Source organism: Anas acuta, chromosome 9 (assembly GCF_963932015.1).
Source record: "Anas acuta chromosome 9, bAnaAcu1.1, whole genome shotgun sequence".
NCBI classification, from domain to species: domain Eukaryota; kingdom Metazoa; phylum Chordata; class Aves; order Anseriformes; family Anatidae; genus Anas; species Anas acuta.
In genome coordinates, this window is record NC_088987.1 from 9,714,227 (window position 1) to 9,731,826 (window position 17,600).

Genomic DNA, 17,600 nt, shown 5'->3' on the forward strand with positions numbered 1-17,600 from the left:
CTTGCTCTGGCATGGAGTTTGTGCTGATGGAAGAAGGAAACCTTCTTCTCCCTCCTCCTGGTGGCCAGAGGATTTGTGCACTGGATTCGGGCTGTGCCTAAAAAGAGTTTTGGGGGAACAGCTCGCACGGAGCACAGTGGACCTGCACATGCCTCTCCTGCTGCCTGCAGTGCTCCGTTTATTAGACGGTGACGACAGCGTGCACATCTACAAGCTGGAATATCAATCCTAATTTAAGGAAAGCTAATTAAGTGCCGTTTCTCTTTGTACACCTTAAGGAAGCCTAATTAAAGTGGACGAGCGTATCTGCAGAGCACTTGGTCTTCTTACCTTTAACAGAACCTAAAATAAATGGCTATTGCAGCAGGAGAGGTAAGACAAACAGTCTGTTAGTGAGCTAGAATTACCATCACGGTAATTAAAATGTTCGCAGGTCACAGGACTGCAACGGCAGTTTGTTTTTCTCTGTGTAAATAAGTCCATCCATGCAAAGGTATTCACAAGAGTCAGCACAGAAAACAGCGTACAGTCGGTGCTGCAAGGTTAGCTACAATACATCAGTACAGCTTTTTGCCAGCTGAAATCATTCAAAAGTCAATGAATCAGTTGGAGCTTGCTGTGAAATACAACACAAGGAGATCACAAGTCCCAGTGGTCAGTGCTCCATCGTCGCTCGAGTGGAAGCCTGCTTGCCCCAAGACGAAGCGCTGCATTTGTAAACTGCAGCAGGGGTGAGGTTCCCGGCGTGGCCGGTGGCTGGGTGAAGGCTGGGTGTTACCTGCGTGATTTTCAGTGAAAGCAGCTCCATGCTGCTAATGCAGGAGAGCGATGGTTTGTGCACAAAGCAGCGCCATGCAGCCGTGCAAACCCTGCTAGCACAACTGGACGGCCTCCCCAGGCAGCGGCGTGCCAGCAGAGATGCTGAGCCCAGATCTGTACCACTCTAATAGATGCCAACAAACCGTGAAACAGTTCAGGGAACTGCGTGTACCCGCCGGGACATCGGAAAGCCCTCGATGAAGCAAGATGTTGCTCTTACCAGACAAATTGTCCTTTCTCAGGAGGCAGAGCCCTAAAGAAGGGAGCAGACACCGGCTGTTTGGGATCCAGGGAGGGCTGGTGCCTCTGACAGCAAGCCCGAGCACCTAAGGAAGGGGCTGAGCAGGGAACCATCAATTTTCTCCCAACAGGATAAAGAGGCTGAAGTGGAATTAAGGTGCCTGAACACCTTACTTACCTCCCTGCCCTGACTGTCTCCCTGAGGCAGCCTCATGCAGCGATCATGGGTCATTCACCAAAAGTAAAGCATCCAAAACGACTACAAAAGACAAGGAATCCACCAGAAGCCACAGCATCCGCTAGCAGGGAGAAGGTGGCTGCAACCTGCTGGCTGTGAAGTCCCGACAGGCAAACAGCGCGTGGCTGCAGATTCAACCAGCTGGAAGACCACCAAATGCTGACCTCCCGTCCTGCCCCAGCTCCTGCTGCCAGCCCACAGTCCCACCACTTGCTCCTGAAGCACCTCCTGAAATCTTTCGCAGAAGCATCGCCCGATTTCCAGCACCCACGCTGCTGCAGCTGGAGAGGAGACGGCAATGACCAGCGTTTTGTTTATTGGAGCAGAGGCATTACGAGCATCACGAGCCTCCTTTCAACTTGACTATGTCAGTGCTGAGACATTTACAGTAAGAGTGACTGCACGTCTAGACACTTGCAATACATTTACATTCTTCTAGGGACCCTTCAGATTGTCCTGTTCCCTTCACTGTGTGAGTGCAGACAATAGCTGGGTGGGACCGAGAGCTCCGCATCCTGGTTTACCCTTATTAACTTCACCTTGAAACTGGCTTTTTAGAATTAAGCAACGAAGGCACTTTTAGAGTCCTTACGCTCTTCAGGTCATTTCTAAGAAGCTGCTGAGCTCTATCATGGAAAAGCTAAACAGACATCATTTCTCAGAGCTGGAAACAGTTGTTTTAATTTGGAAATAGGCATCCTAGAGCTGTCAACTCACTCCAGCGAGAGCTACAAACGTTTTTTCACACAACAGCCCAATTGTTATGGCAACTGCAAAAATCAAATCTCATTCCTCAATCCCAAGTAAACCCAACTTGACCACGCTGTCTGCGCAGGTTCGCTCTGAAGTGCCAATAAGCATGGGACCCGTTCCACCGATGTTCATCACTCAGATGGGTATGAAACACTTTCGCAGAGAGAAATTACAGAGAACAATCAGTGCCTGAACATCGGGATTTCGACATCCCACTCCCAAAGTCATCTATTACGTGTGGTGTCTACCACATTTGTCACACTTGATGTGGATATTTCAGTTAAAGCCCTGGAGTGGCTGCTTCCAAGATGAATGCTTAAAAGGAATATATTAAAAAATATGCACGCAATAGAATTGCCCTGACAAATCTCTGAAGGCACTCTGAGTGCCCTGCAACACACTGACAAAGACACATGACGCACCACAAAACTCTCTTTGCAGGGAGCATCAATTTCAAAACAAAGTGAAATTATAAAATAACTGGAAGCAAAAACTGCCCCCTCCAAACACTAATTATACAAATCCCACAAAACTCCAGCACACCATAAAATGCATCGAAAGCCCAACTTTATACATCAAACCTGTGCTGTTCTTTTTAATTTCTCTGTGTTTATGTTTTAGCTAACATCTTGTTCTGGTTCAGCAAACAGACCTTGGTCCAAGAGAGCGGCTAACAATGGCTCCTGATGTATTGTACTTCTACAACAATAAACATTTACATTTCCACCAAGGGCTGCTCGCTGGATTGCCGAACCGGAATCAATTATTCCTCCTGTGTATTTACGGCCTCAAAGTAAGGAGGAAGAAGGTAAAAAAAGAGCACTGCAGTCTTGGAACATAACAAAATGGTTTGAAAAGCCAACATATATATAACAGAGATCAGAGTGTCTGAGAGACCTAGCACCAGCAATACTTCCTACAAGTCATGCTGTAATTGTGCCACAAATATAATGAGGTCTCTGCACCACCACTATCCCACGCAAGAAGGTGGAGTGTAATTGAAAATGCACTCGCATTATATAAACTACCTTAATCATAGATGCACCGAGCTAGAAATGGAAGAGACGTTAGGTCATCCAACCCCCATAGGTCAGAGCTGGGCTACACTTGACAATACATTTGTGAGGACTTTCTCCAGTATAGTATTAAGCATCTTTCGTGATGGAGTTTCCAGTACTTTCTTTAGCACTGCAAGCTACATTCTATTTTAGGTTGGACAGGAAAGGTTTCCTCTTTGTCTTACCTTAGTTGTCCTCATAACACCCCTTTGTGTCCTCCCACCACCTTCAGTGATTCTCGCTTCTTTTTGGTCCACGTATTTTAACCGTTAAGTACGTCCTTCACAAACTTCTAGTTTCAGTGCTGGCAAACAGACACTGTGCGGTTAATCCTTCCTTTCAAGCCAGTCCCTCAGCTCCCAAAATACTTTAGTTAGTCTTCTCTGGACTGCCCCACTTCTTAACCATGCTGTGATGTCTCCAGGACAATTCTGCCTCACACAGAAAATACCTTCAGGTGCGCCATCCATTATGCTTGTTTCTGTCTTTTTAGAGAGTGAGGATCTGAGAATAACCTGGGAACGAGGATCCATCAACCAAAACCTTCAGGGCAGACAGGTCAGAGAGCATACATTGCTCACTCAACAGCTTACAGCACAGACCTTGAAAAAAAAGGATTTATTTTTCAAGAAAACAAATGTTTTCTCAGCTTTGATGACAAAAGTGTCCTTCTCTCCTGAAGCACAAGGAACCAGGGGGGCTGGAACTAGATGATTTTTAAGGTCCCTTCAAACATGAGCTACTCTATGAACCATGAAACTGGGACAATGACTATTGTACGCTGTCTTACAGGCACCATTTCCTATATAGATGACAAAACCCTGCTCACAAAGGCCAGACAAGATGTGGAAAGGGCTCTGCAAAGACATGAAAGGAGGGCTGAGATGAGACCCCACTGCAAAAACCACGTTCTGTAAAGGTGTAAATAGGTCTCCTAGTATTCGGGATCAGAATGAAGCCATGAAGAAAACGTTGTTCCTTGTAATGACCAGCCTGTTCTAGTGATCAGTGAGCGGCCCTGAAATACCACAACGGGGATATACAGCCTCACCTACTTCAGTGCTTCATCTACAGCACCAGAGACACACCCTGGCTGACACCAGGTCTTGGATCTCTCATCTCTTGTCTACGTACATGGTATCCGACCTGTAGTGAGAGAAGAGCATCTGTGGGATCAGGGAAAGTGGCAGTATCTAGCACCTCTGAACCGGGCAGGCCACCCCACATAGATAAATGTGACAGGATGGGGCACTCTTCTGCTCACTGCATGCACTTAAAGCCCACCTTGTGACCCAGTAAAATCCAACAAGAAATGTTCATGTTCCCAAACTGATTTAAGCTTTTTATCCTCATCTCCCTGTTATTCCCTCTATAAAATAAGCAGCCAGACGGGAACAAGAGTGTATATATAGCAGCCTAGTTGCAAAAGTTATTACTGTTTTCCACAGCGAAACACTCTGAACTAAGCAAGCTTGGTTTTGATGGCCTGCAATATCAGCACACAAGAACCCTGTCCAACTGCACACCACTGATTCCACTTCAAGCTGCGCTTCCAATGACCACACGCGCCTTCCTGTAAGGAAAAACACCCGTGGTGTTGCCAGTGTGTCTGCACACCAGCCACTGGTAACAGCAGCATCTGACAGCAAACACCATGCATCATTTTGCACAAAACAGTGTCACCACAATTGCTGTAGCTATAGTGTAGTAGAAAATGTTATGAAAACAGAGCGGAGGACCTGAGGAAGCCAACTGAGTGTCAGGAGCAGGGAGCTGAATCACATCACTCTGACAGGAGCGCTGTTTTGTTCGGATTTACTTACTCAGCTAATGGGTGAGTACTGTGCTAACGCTAGCTCTCCTCGCCGATCCAAGGGCTCTGTTCCCCCAGCTGCCCGGACAGCAGAAGTACCAGAGCAGGTACGGACATCGTCACACTTCTGGACTCGGTCCTGCTAGAGAGGGACTAGATCTGACATCCTTAGACACCGCTGAGTAATCCTTTGTGTGCCTTCTATCTCCCTATGGAGAACATTGAATTAGTCACAGAACAGCTCGGTGCCCAGCGAGAGGGCAGAGATCATAATCTGGCCCTGTTTGTGGCTCTGCTCCACGCCAAGATAACAGTCAGGTCTGCAGCAATGTTGCTTATACATTTGCTAAACAAGCCATTTCTCAGTTTCCATCAGAAACCAGAGCATTTTTACATATCCTATTATAGCTGAGTAAGTCTTGCTCTACTTAACACTAGCTTTTTGTAGTGGAAAATCTCCAGGAAACAAGCTGTTTAATGATGTTTTATCTGACTTGCACTCATTTCAAACTAAAGTATTCCACCTGCCTTGCAAAGACATCTGTTTCAGAGGCTGATTGCTTTCCTCCGACTCCTTGCTCAGCTCAAGGCTGCCATTTTTTATTTTTATTTATTTAACCAGCACCTCTCATTTTATCAGCCAATAACCTGCTTGGGTAACTACAGCAAAGAACACGCTGTCAACCCTTTCCTATAACACGGCTAATCCCTGTTACTAGCTGCACCACACCTCAAGGAAGAATTGGCAGGCAGAAGCACGGTGCAGGTACTGCCCTGCTGCCAGAACTTCCCCCTGACAAACAGTGCCAACCACTGAGCTTCCCCCCGCAGCAGGACGCAGAGACACAGCCCAGCACTTTTCCCCCCTTATCAACCAAAGGAAGGATGCTACATTTCTGAATGGGCAGCCCAAATTACCATTTAGCCTTTAATAGCTTTGATAGCTTTAGGTCAGTTGCAATTTAGGTCACGGCGTATTGAAATATCAAGATGCAAACTTTAGCTGAAAGCTTCATTGCACTCTTTGTCTGCAAAAGCAAAGTTCATTAACTCTGCACTAGCAAGGAAGCAAGTGAGCATTAATTGTCCCCTGCCAATGCTGCGGATCCTTGCTGAGCCCCAGTGTGATGCCCTCCAGGCCTTTCAGCAGCCAGAAGGCTGCTAAATAAAAACAGCTCATGCTCCATACAGGATAAATAGAGTTTTGCTGCCATTCAAAGATCTCAGTAGAGAAATGTGTTGATGGGAATGTCACAAAGCTCAAAGGGAAAAGCAAAGTCCTGCACCTGGGAAGGGATAACACCACACACCAGTATAGGCTGGGGGCTGCCTGGCTGGAAAGTTCGGGGCTCACCAGTACAAGGAAGACATCAAAATACTGGAGCAAGTCTGCTGAAGGGTCTCAGTGATTGAGATCACGGGATTGGAGTGTGTGACTTCAGAGGACAGGCTGAGAGCTGGGACTGCTCAGCTTCGAGAAGAGAAAGCTCAGGTGGGGACATCTTACCCATGTCAAGAAATACTTGACGAGAAGGAGCACAGATGACTAAGTAAACAGAGCCAGATTCTTCTCAGTCTATCTAGCGACAGGATGAGAGGCACAAAACAGAGAATTGAAAGAAAAAAAAAAAAAAAGAAAAAAACAACACCTTTTTACCATAAACATGCTCAAGCCCCAGAATAAGTTGTTCAGAGAGGTTGTAGAATCTCCATCTCTGGAAATACTCAGAAACAAGCTTGACACAGCCTTGAGCAACCAGGGTTGCAGTAGATGATCTCCAGAGGTTCCTTCTGACCCCCATCACCAGTGATTCTCATGAGTTCTTAAAGTTCAGAGCTTTTCATCTGAAGTCAATCAGTTTCTGCTCTTCAGACCACATCCATCTTGTAGATATTTCAGAGTTTCTTGCCACAGCACCCTTTCTCTGCTCAGTATTTTTAGCTCATTGTTTTGTATTTTGCCAGCTGAGAAACTGCAGTTTGTAATTTTACCTTCAGCTTCATATTTCTTCTTAAAAGTGAATACAATGTCCTGTTTATAATAATAAAATCACTAGTTGGCAGGATGACATCAAATGGAAAAAGAGAAAGCAACTGGAAAATTTAGAGCAAGCAATTTTGAGTGCCAAGTTTCACATTTGTAATAGTCCAGCGGAGGTCAACAGGCTCACTTATTATTAGGCAAATGGTAAAGAAATAGATATCCTCAAGTTCTTCCATGTTAGACTATATAAACCATCTCCACTTGAACAGGCTCTAGTGCTTTCCAAAAGAGTGATGTTATACATTTTCCACAGTAACACCAACAATGGGAGACATGCAAAAAGGCAGAACTGCTTTGCAAAGAACGGCCTTTTTTCTCTCTCCAATATTTAGGTTTTTGTTTCCCACTATGATCGGACTTTCCTGGCTTTAGTTTCTTGTCCCAGTTAAGCAGTAAAGGAAACAAAAAGATATGAATGAAATTAGAAACATTTGGAACAAGTCTTAGAAATAGCTTTTGGGTTTCTTGGATTCCTGGCTACACCTCTTCAAGTGGCTTCCTCCTCCAGTCCCCCATCTGCTGCGCCCACCTCTGAAATTTGCATTTCCTCCTTTGCACTGACCCTCTTCTGTTCACAGGCTGTGCTTTGTCCCATACCACTGAAACACTAAGTGCAAAGCAAAGCAAACAAGGAAATGAATATTACATGTTGAAACACTGGAAACGATGGGAAAATGGTCGAAACTTTGCACCCATCAAAATTTGTCCCTTTAACACTAATCCTCCAGCATTTCTCTAAAAGCAGAAACTAAGCATTTTTCACACTTCTAATGAGAAGAATACCAACTCCAGTCAACCTGAATAATAAGATAGTCCAGTTCCATCCGTATTATCACATTTAATGTCTCTGGAAGGCAAGTTTCCTCAACCAGGCCATTCTGATACTTCAATGAAACTTCACACTCTCTGTAAAATACAACTGCAGTATGCAATGCTGATATCTAATATTTGCCCAGTGCTCTTCATTAGAAATTTTCAGTGTTCCTTACAAACAATTAAGCTGGGAGTGCCCATGAAATACCTGCCTCATTTCACAAATAGATAAAACTATCCAGGTAAAAAGCAGATGTCCATGACAAAAGTGAGCATAACTGGCAGAGCAGAGAGTTAAATCAGCTGAAAGGTTTCAAAGCCATCCACGAGGTTTGGATCTTTTCTGCCTTAAGTAATATTAAAATATTATGTAAACCTTTCTTTGTGAGCCATTACTGGAGAAACGATGAAAAAAAGATCTCCTGGAAGCAATTCTGCAGAGGCTAGGTAGGTGAGATCACAGTTGCTATCCAAACAGACTATGCATGGCAAGAACACGCTTCCTGTAAAACTGAAAGACTTGCAGAAGATCAAGGAACATATTTACAAGATGGCATGGACAAAGTATCCTTCCCTCGTCTTGCCCAGCCTCAGCAGATCAGCGAAACACATTGCCTTGCTTTCATCTAAAACCACCCTCATGAATGCCTCTGGTACAGAACCTCTGCCTCAGTGCTCTGCACGCTGGCTCGCAAGCAGACCTGACCACACCAAGGACACGGCTCTGCAGAACACAGAAATTGCCTTTCGAGGAGGAGAGAGTCATTTCACATGGTGAAAAGAAACTACAAAAACTTATCTCAGGAAGAGGGAATACCAACAACCTGAAACTTTGCTCAGGTCTCAGCTCCATATCCCAAAGGCTTAATTAATAACGTTAGAAAATTTACATTACTGTTTTGCAGAACCAGAGAGGATTTACTACGGACAAGAGTATTTTAAGCCAAAGTCGAATTTATGTTTACCGTAGTCAGGTGAACAACGTGTAAACTGGATTAGGACGAGCTATTTAGAAGTGTTAACATGACCATTTCAGGAGCCTTTACTTCACTGTAAAGTATCTAATAATATACTCTCAGAATATTTACAGTGCTGTACAGTAGCCTGGGAGATCAACATGCACAAAGTAGAGCAAAGCTGGGCGCTCAGAGGCAGGTGGTGTTGAGCAGTGTGTGAGCACCCCTGGAAAGCAAGGCACAGCTCCCACGTACATCCAGCTCAGGTGCCTTGCCTCTGGATGCTGTCTTGGGCCAGCGTGTATCAGCTGTTTGTACCACGCCACAGACCACAAGGCACTTACTGACAGCAATATGAAAGCTAACATTTAATACCAAGGTAAAGCTGAGCACTTCGATGTGTCAGGAACAGCCTCTCAACATCTCATGGGAGAGACCAGAAAAGAAGGCAGCCAGGTCTCCAGCTGCAGGGCTCCACTCAGTTCATGCTACATCTACTCATAAAACTCAAATTTTCTGGGTAGACAAACCTCTCTCTATCATGAAACAAGTAAGATCCATCTGTATTTTACTTTTCATAGCTAGAAGCCTCATGTTATCTTCCTATGTGTTTACACCACAAACCAGTTAGTCAGCAGTGGGGCAGTTGACATGAAAAGGATTAGTACACTAAGCTCAAATAATTGTCTTAAAAATCTTGACTGTTAAATGTTTATATTTGAGAGGATCAAAAGGCAATCTTCTTTGTAGTGTGCACTGCGGTCGGGAAGGGGCAGAAAGGGATTTAAATGGCTTAACTGCAAAACTGTTATCACCTTGATAAGTCCCAGTGCAATAATTCAGCAATAAAAGGAACAAATGCACTTGGAATTTGTTTCCAAAAATGATTGTCTGACTGGAGACAAGTCAAGCTCTTTATTTGCTTGAAAGAACTTGGTCAGAAGAAACAGCGAAAGCTACTGAAATGTAGTCAAGAATATAAAAATAAGCACTTTCCAGTGGCTTCTGAACTGCAGCTTTCAGTATCTTTTTTTTTTTTTTTTGGCTAGTTGGAGTCTCCAGTCTGGATCTGGTATCTGAGTATGGCCACTAGTCCGTCAGGAGCACAATCCTGCCTTGAATTATTCCACTGTTTGGCAAGTGAACTCCAGTGAAGCTGAAGCAGTGGGAAGGTCACAGGCCGCAGCGCAGGATTAGGTCCAAAGTCACATCTGGAGTCCAGGTACAGATACAAACGCCTGCAGCTGATCAGCTTACCCACTCCAATTGCCAGCTCCCATGCCAATAACAGATAAACTAAGGAGAAGAGCTTTAACCACTGCTCACAGTGTCTTGAGGGGTCATGCTCATGGGGTTGTTTCACCCTGAGGACATGCAAGAAAGCAACATTATCCTGAGCTGCTGAATCTGTTAGCCATGACACAACGAGACCTGCCAACCGAGACAGGATACTCAATTATATGTGTGGGAGTGGAACACACCGTATCAGCTTAATAACACATTTATTGTTTTGCTTTCTTGCAGCTTCCTTCCTTTACTGCAAATGGAGGTTTGAAACAAACTGCTCTTCTTTTGTCTTTAAATCTTTTCTAGCAAAGAGGTCTCTGAGCACAACAAATTATTATTATTATTATTTGAGCAGACCAGCAATGTCACAGCATCCACCACCGTGGAGTTCCCAAAAGCCAACAGGAGCATCACAAAGTTGCAGGGATGGGTAATGTGAGGTGGGTGGACAGCATGAAGATGCCAGGACTAAGTCTGCCAGCTGCTAACCTGATCAAGAGCCATCAAGCTCCCCGTGACACCAGCTCTTCAAAACAGAGAACAACGCGGAGACTAGACAGGAAAACGCAGGACAGTCTCTACCTGTGCTTAAGTTTCAAAGTAACAATGCCCAAAGTCATTCGATCTGCCAGGCATTCAGAAAATATCTGCTATAAAACTACCACTAAAATACGTAATACATTCCAGACAAAAACATAAAGCTTTCAGATTAGGTGCCAAACACCAAATTTTCAGTTTTCAATAGTTCTTCTTGAGAAAAAGTCTCTTTCCCTCAAAAAATACTTCTTCAAACAACTGATTTTGGGGGTTTGTAGGTAGTTTCAAAAGCATATTTTCCAAGTTAGCACAGGTAACACGTAACACAGTACATGTAATAAAGCCTGTGCCTCTCCAAAGTGTGACGAAATCAAAACAAATCAAAACAAAAGAATGCTGCAACAACCCAAGGAAGATTGACAGACCAGGCTTTTTGCTGTTACCTTAAATCTCTTCTTTTGGCCAGCTCTCTTGGTGAGATAGACCAGGGAAGGCTTTGGGGAAGACATTCCAGGGCTTCAGGGGAAAAGTCCGAGAAATCCACACCGTACTCTGTCAGGATTCCTTCTGTTTCCGGCTCAATCTCCCCTGCTTGACCAAGACCTTTGGCCAGCTGCCTGCAAAAAGAAGGAAAGGGTTGCTTTTTAAAGTGTGTAATTACAACTCTTGCATTGTTACCATCTCTGCAGAGAGGTTGCCGAGCCCTCAAACGTGCTCCTTCACCCATTCGCTTCTCCCTTTGTTTTGGCAGAGGACTTGGCAGGAATTCAGACCATACCATGACTTACGTCTGCTGGAGATGCAAAACACGAGCCAGACAGGACCCTGGACTGTTTTGTGTATTTCATTTTAAGGAGATGTTTTACATTACCAGGTTCTCGCAGAGGTAAAAGTGTCAAATTTTAGAAAACAACCCCATTCAACAGGGACAAGAAAAGTGCAGCTCTGGCTTTACAAAGGCTTCTTCCCTTGAGATCTTCCTTCCCTCACGGCTTTAAATGTGGCTGAGCCACACCACCTGAGATGGAGAACTAGTGCCCACCCAACCCCAGACAGCTCTGCAGAAGAGAGCTGCTGGGGAGCTCTGCATGCTGCTCTCCATTCCAGAAGAAACATTGCCCTGCCTAGGCAAAGAGATGCCCTGTGAAGACAGAGGTGTGAAGAACCCATGCAAGTGGACATGTCCCCAGTTTGTCATTCCATCCATTTCCAGTCTCTTTTCAGGACCTAAATGCTCTTTGTAGTTCGTTCCTTGTCTCCTAGCTAAGCAGAAGCCTCTGAACCACTATCAGACTGTAGAGGAGCCAATGATTTAGGAGCAAGTCATAGATAAGAGAAACTGTCCCACGTGCTGACAGCCTTTGCTGCAGTATTCTGCATGCGTGCGGATGCTGCTGCTGCTCTGTGATGCTCACAGAAAGTTCCCATCTGGCCCAGTGCAGACCCCACCACTCATTTCCCTGCGAGCTCTGGTGTCTGACAAGCGTTTGGTTCTGGATGCACCGTGCAAACCTGGACTACCAAGGAGTGGGGCATTTGCTCCTTCCCTTCCTGGTTACAAGCATTGCAGGAGAACCTATCCCATGGTGGCTCTTCTCCCCTTTCTCATCCCCAGATTGCTCTACAGTACACAGAGGTAATGATTTTTTATTTTTTTTAACACTTTTTTTCTTAAATATACTTCCATTAGGGTGAATGGCACATTACAGGCAATAGAGATAATGCTCCTGGTCCAAGAAAATTACAACTGAAATTAAGGCAAATCCATCAAAATATGACAAAAGAGAGGGGTAATAACACAGTGCAAACACAGCCACTCTAATAAGTGTTTTTCCACTGCATAAAATACACAATCATGATATTGATCCTTCTGCTTTAATTCTAATGAGTGAGAACAGGCACTAATTGCTTTCCAAAATTGGGGCCAAAACAGTGTGCTTGTCATTTGGACGAGCAAGATGCTCTCAGGGCTTCAAATGTGCCATAAAGCCACAGAACAAACCCCATCCGTGCAGCGCAAGCAAGCCCATCTTCTTTATGGGAGCAAAGCTATCTCTCTTCACGCCGGGAAGGGCTGCGTAATAAACCTGTCACGTTGGGTAATATGCTGAAAAGGATTGTGCGCTTTGTGGTGTGGTAAATTGTAGAGTTCACATTGCCCAGCTTTAAAATAAAAATGAAAACAAGGATAAAAGATATTTCCCTCCATTGTTTCAATTTTATGTACAAACTGTATGGCAGAAATACGTGCGCATTTGGCATCTAGGCTTAATTCTCCGTTTCTCCAGCTTGGTCCCAGTCTGATCCTTATTTTAATGTAAATAAACGAGGCATCAGTTTTATCTCCCTCTCTCTCAGCAGTAACAATAAACCAGAGAAATTACCACTTCATTTCCAACTTTTAATGCAGAGTTGGGAGACTTTGGAAGGATGAGTCTGCTGCCCCCCAGGAGCACCCTCACCAGCACCACAAGCACGGAGCCTGTGCTTCAACCTCGTGCCTTGCACCAAACTCCATAATGCAAAAGAAGAATTTTGACTCAGAAAACTTCCCTGGCCAGATGGATCAGATTTTTTTATTATTATTATAAATTTTTGGAAAAAAAAAAAAAAGGACACAGTGGCCTATCAAAAAGAAATGGCATATGCTTGAACTTTGGGTGCCCCTTCTCTCGGAAGGGCAGCACACTCAGAGGGTGGCTGCAGGTCCATACAACAAGTCATGGAAAGCGCCTTTTAATGCCAGAGTGCTTTCCAGCTCAGTTTTGAAACCCATGTTCTCTTGATCCGTTTACTGAAATTAGATTATGAACCATAAGGGGTTTACCCAGAGGTTTGATATAGGACTAATATTGTTTAATAGTAATTAACATTTGATTTACAGTGTTCCAGGGAACATTTCCCAAGTGCCTTGAAACAAGAAGTGTACAGCGGACTTTAATTGGGGCCATGTTACAGTCACACAGACATGATGACTTGCATCAGAGCAAAAAGCTGACAGGATAGCATGTGATCAAAGGTAACGCATATAGGATCATCGACGGCCCCGGAGTAACAGCCAGGCTCGCTCATGGGGCTCTGCGGCCACCAAGGGTAGCAAGAATAGTTCAAGAGGCTTATAAACAACAAGAGGCACAGGGCCCAGGGGCGGTCAGACACTCACTCCCCGGGAGTCACGGTGTCTGCGACACCCCAGGCTTGAGTGTTTTTTCTTCTCCAAAATGTTAGAAGGTAAAAAAAAATGATGATGGTTACAGACGTAAACATTTCTTTTTCTTTGACGTTGATGGGAGGGTATTAGAGCACCCTGGAGGGCCGCTTTAATACCCTCGTGCTGACGTCAGGCACAGGTAGTACGCAGGCAGGGAAAGCACTGACAGGAACCTGCTGCAGTTGGGGCTTTGGGAGGCACGAAGTGAAGGCTACCAGCTGTATCTGCGAGCTCACTGAGCTGCTCCGAGCTGCCAGCTCACCACAGCTTGATCTCCCATGGGAGTACGCCTGGGGCAGAGCCACCCTCCCGCTGCCATCTGCCCCTGAGCGGTGACACCGATGGAGTCTATGCAGCCAGCCCTTGCCACAAACGTTCATTTGAGCCCTCTCCGTTCCCCAGACTCTGCTGAAACTTGCCAACGTGGTCAAAGGTTACGTGATAAGAACTCTCCAAAAAGACCACATGTAATTATATAAGGCTTGATTCTTTCTGAGAGCCAGGCAGGCTCCCAAATGGGAGAGAATAACTTCAGTAACGATTTAAAAACCTTACTGAGTGGAAGGAACACAGTGGAAGGTGGCTGCAGGGTCATGGAGCCACAGAGCTGTGTCCCCAAGCTGTCAGCACCTCCAGCTCCACTTCAGCCACCAGGCCACCCGCCACCAGAGCGCAGGAGCAGCATCGTGCTCCCCACACTGGCAGGGCCGTCGTCCCACGCTGCAGATCAGGATGGTGATCACCTGCCCCAAGGGAACAGCTTTCCTCACAGACAACCACTTCTGAAAGCTGTTTTTCCAACAGAGCTATACTGCTCAGGGATCACACCTTCGTTCCTGCATCACAGTGAGCTGCCCAAGGTATCTAGTCATTGCCCCTCACAGCAAATTCATTCTGGATTTCAAAAAGAATGGAATAAAATGCCCAGAAATGGAGGGAATTGAAGCTGCCTGGATGGTTTTGGGAAGAGCAATGAGTGAAACAGCATCCTGCAATGTTTCATTTTACTGCAAATCCCGTGACAAATCATGTCACCTTGACAGACCAATATCCAAGGCCCTGAGCAAGAGCAGCCACGAAACCCATGCATCACTTTGATGAAAAGCTACACAAAGGGAGTCTGTGATCCAATTTTTTATTTATTTTTAAATAGTTTAATCCATCATCATACTGTGGTGGCGAGAAGTAAAGACTCTACCTTAGCCATCTCCAAAAGTGTGGAGACGTCTGGACTAACACTCCAAACAGCCTTGGACTCCATCACTGACAAAAGGTTCCCAGAAAAACAACTGTATGTGGCAGTACCTGTAATATTTATCTGAAAAGGGAGACTATTTTGGAGCTGTTCTGCTTTACCTGCTACCTGAGGCAAGTACATTTAAGTGGCATTTCACAGACACAATAAAATCACATGGCATGCTGAAAGGAGTACGGCAGCACACGCTCATGGCATCACCAGCGGGACATGGAGCCACTGGGTCCTCCCTGCTCCTTCCCACAGCGTGGTCAGGGTGACAGGGTGGCCTTCAGAGGGGACCATGTCTCACTGGTGACCACCAGGTGGCAATCACGACACAGAAACACACCCCCTCCCCAAGGGGACCTCCAAGGGACTGCCAGGTTTCCCCCTGTGCAGGTGACCCCCCTGGGTGGCCGGTGTCATGGAAGCCCTTGGCTAGGCCAACCACACTCCAGCAACACACGGCCAAATTGAAGACTAGAACATAGACAGTATGTGTATGGAAACACAGCTCAAGCTCCCAAATTCCCAAGGGAAAAGGAAAGCGAGGAAGGTGCACGACCAGCCTGCGGGAGTTCAGCTGCAGGATGGAAAGTACCTGAAAACACCCAAAACATCCAGGAGAAATTACTGCCAACTTCAGCGGGAGTTTTCCTTGTTGCACTGCCAGTAGACTTCCATGGCACAGCATGAAGATCCACAGGCTCCTTAGTCCAGACACCTTCAAAACCGTGGTGGTACCACCAAAGGCATAACATGAAGTCTGTGGGATAGAACTAAGGGGCACACTGTCACAGCAGGGACTGTCCCCAGAGCTACAGGGAGCTACAAGTGCCTCATCCTTCCGATTCCCCTAGTGCAGGCAGTGGGGGTAGGAACATTTGAACCCAAACAGCATGACACTGCTACGAGGGGCAACAAGAACAGGAAGGAAAACTCACTTGACTGCCTGCTCAGGAACCATTATGTTAATGGCCCATTCTATCAAACGAGCCACAACAACTTTGCAAAATTGGCTGTGCCTGTATCAGAGAAGAAACAGACCCAGGAGGATGTGGTGACAGCTCTCCAGTCAACAAAACTGAGGCTGGGGCTTCAGCTTCCTTACCTAGCCATCAGGCCATGAAAGTTCAGAAAGCCAAGCATGCAATGAGCTGCTGGTCACCTGCTCGCTTCTCCTTCAGGTGGGCCGTGACTTGCAAGATGGCCAGCTTATAAACGTTGTTTTTTGTCAAAAAACAAACATGAACTTTTGGGACCTTCAAGAGGTTTCCTTGTGTTGCAGTGTCTACACAAGCACATATTTACCCCTTAAAGAAAAAAAACAAAACGGGTCACCAAGGTTTTATGCTCCCATCTCAACAAGGCACTTACTGGAGTGCAGCTGAGTCCCAAAGGAAACGACTATGTATGAAGACAATCATTGAAGTTTTCTTTCCTGACAACACCCTTTACATCTTGGAAACTACCAAAATATCCAGATGAGAATATACAATGCTGTCAGAAGCTCAAAATAAAGAAACATGCGTTAACCAAAGAAGAAAGACATTAGCCCATCCTCCTAATTTCCCCTGTTTCTACTAGAAAAGGGGGTTGTTCATGACAAGATGTCAAGCAGTACAATCACCCTCCAGCCTTTTCTCTGTTGGAGTCAGACGACAAAAAACCTCTGCCAGTATGAAACTTAGTCACAGTGAAGTTCACAGCACAGCCAGCCCCAAGTTAAGTGGGGCTGAAAGGGAGGCCACTTCAGTTCATGCACAGCAGTTTAGCTAGGAAATACGGAGTGACCTAACCGCTCATGTGGCTCTCAAGAAGCACATGTGAAACTTGCTATTACTGGGCACACAAAGCAGCCACAAACGATAACGAACTCAAAAAACAAAACAAAAACAACCCTCAGGGAAACAGGGACTTCAGTTTAGTTTACTTTACTTTTCGTTTTAGGGCTGATAGGTCCCTGCCAACACAGTTAATTAAAAAAAAAAAAAAAAGCTTTATGTAAGTTTTAAGTTTTACCAGCAGTTTGAGTTGAGGACTCTAAACACTACTGTGCTGACACTGTACATCATCTGTGCTACCCCGTCACAACAGTTTTGCAAGAGGAAGAGAAAGTGGCTTTCTGCCCAACTCCCACTACTGTATATATTCCAGATTACATCCAGATCGCAATCACCTTTAAAATTTGGCCACAGCATTGCCACAGGTCAGAGCTAACTACTCTGGATCACCAACTAAATCAGTTTTTTTCCAAGATAACTAAAAAGATTTATTAATGTCCACCATTACTTATTGAGGCCCTCTCAATAGGAAACTGTGTGGCTGCTCCAGGTGGGTGCTTGGCACACAGCAGCTGTTCCCAAGAAAGAGTAAAAAAGTTGAGAACTACACAGTCTTCATGAAGGAAAGACAAAATGAACTTGCAATCTGGATCCAGCTCAGCACAGGCTATTTGAGTAACCTGGCTTAAAACCTCCTCCCTCCTTCACAGCAGTGCCTGTGTTTTGAACTCTTGACAGCAATGGCTTTATAGTGCCTCCTGAAAAGCACAGAGTTCTTCAGGAGCAGATAAGATTCTTGATTTCTAACAT

The 17,600-nt window shown here is 45.3% G+C and overlaps 1 protein-coding gene across 3 annotated transcripts in view; it reads right to left on the minus strand.

Annotated features, from left to right (window-relative positions):
* DIS3L2 (DIS3 like 3'-5' exoribonuclease 2) overlaps positions 1-17,600 on the minus strand; it is a 187,567-nt gene that overhangs the window by 93,723 nt on the left and 76,244 nt on the right. For all 3 annotated transcript variants that reach the window (XM_068691642.1, XM_068691645.1, XM_068691643.1), the window contains one exon: positions 11,002-11,175. In XM_068691642.1, coding sequence (XP_068547743.1) covers positions 11,002-11,175 — 174 coding nt within the window. The remainder of the gene's footprint in view (positions 1-11,001; positions 11,176-17,600) is intronic.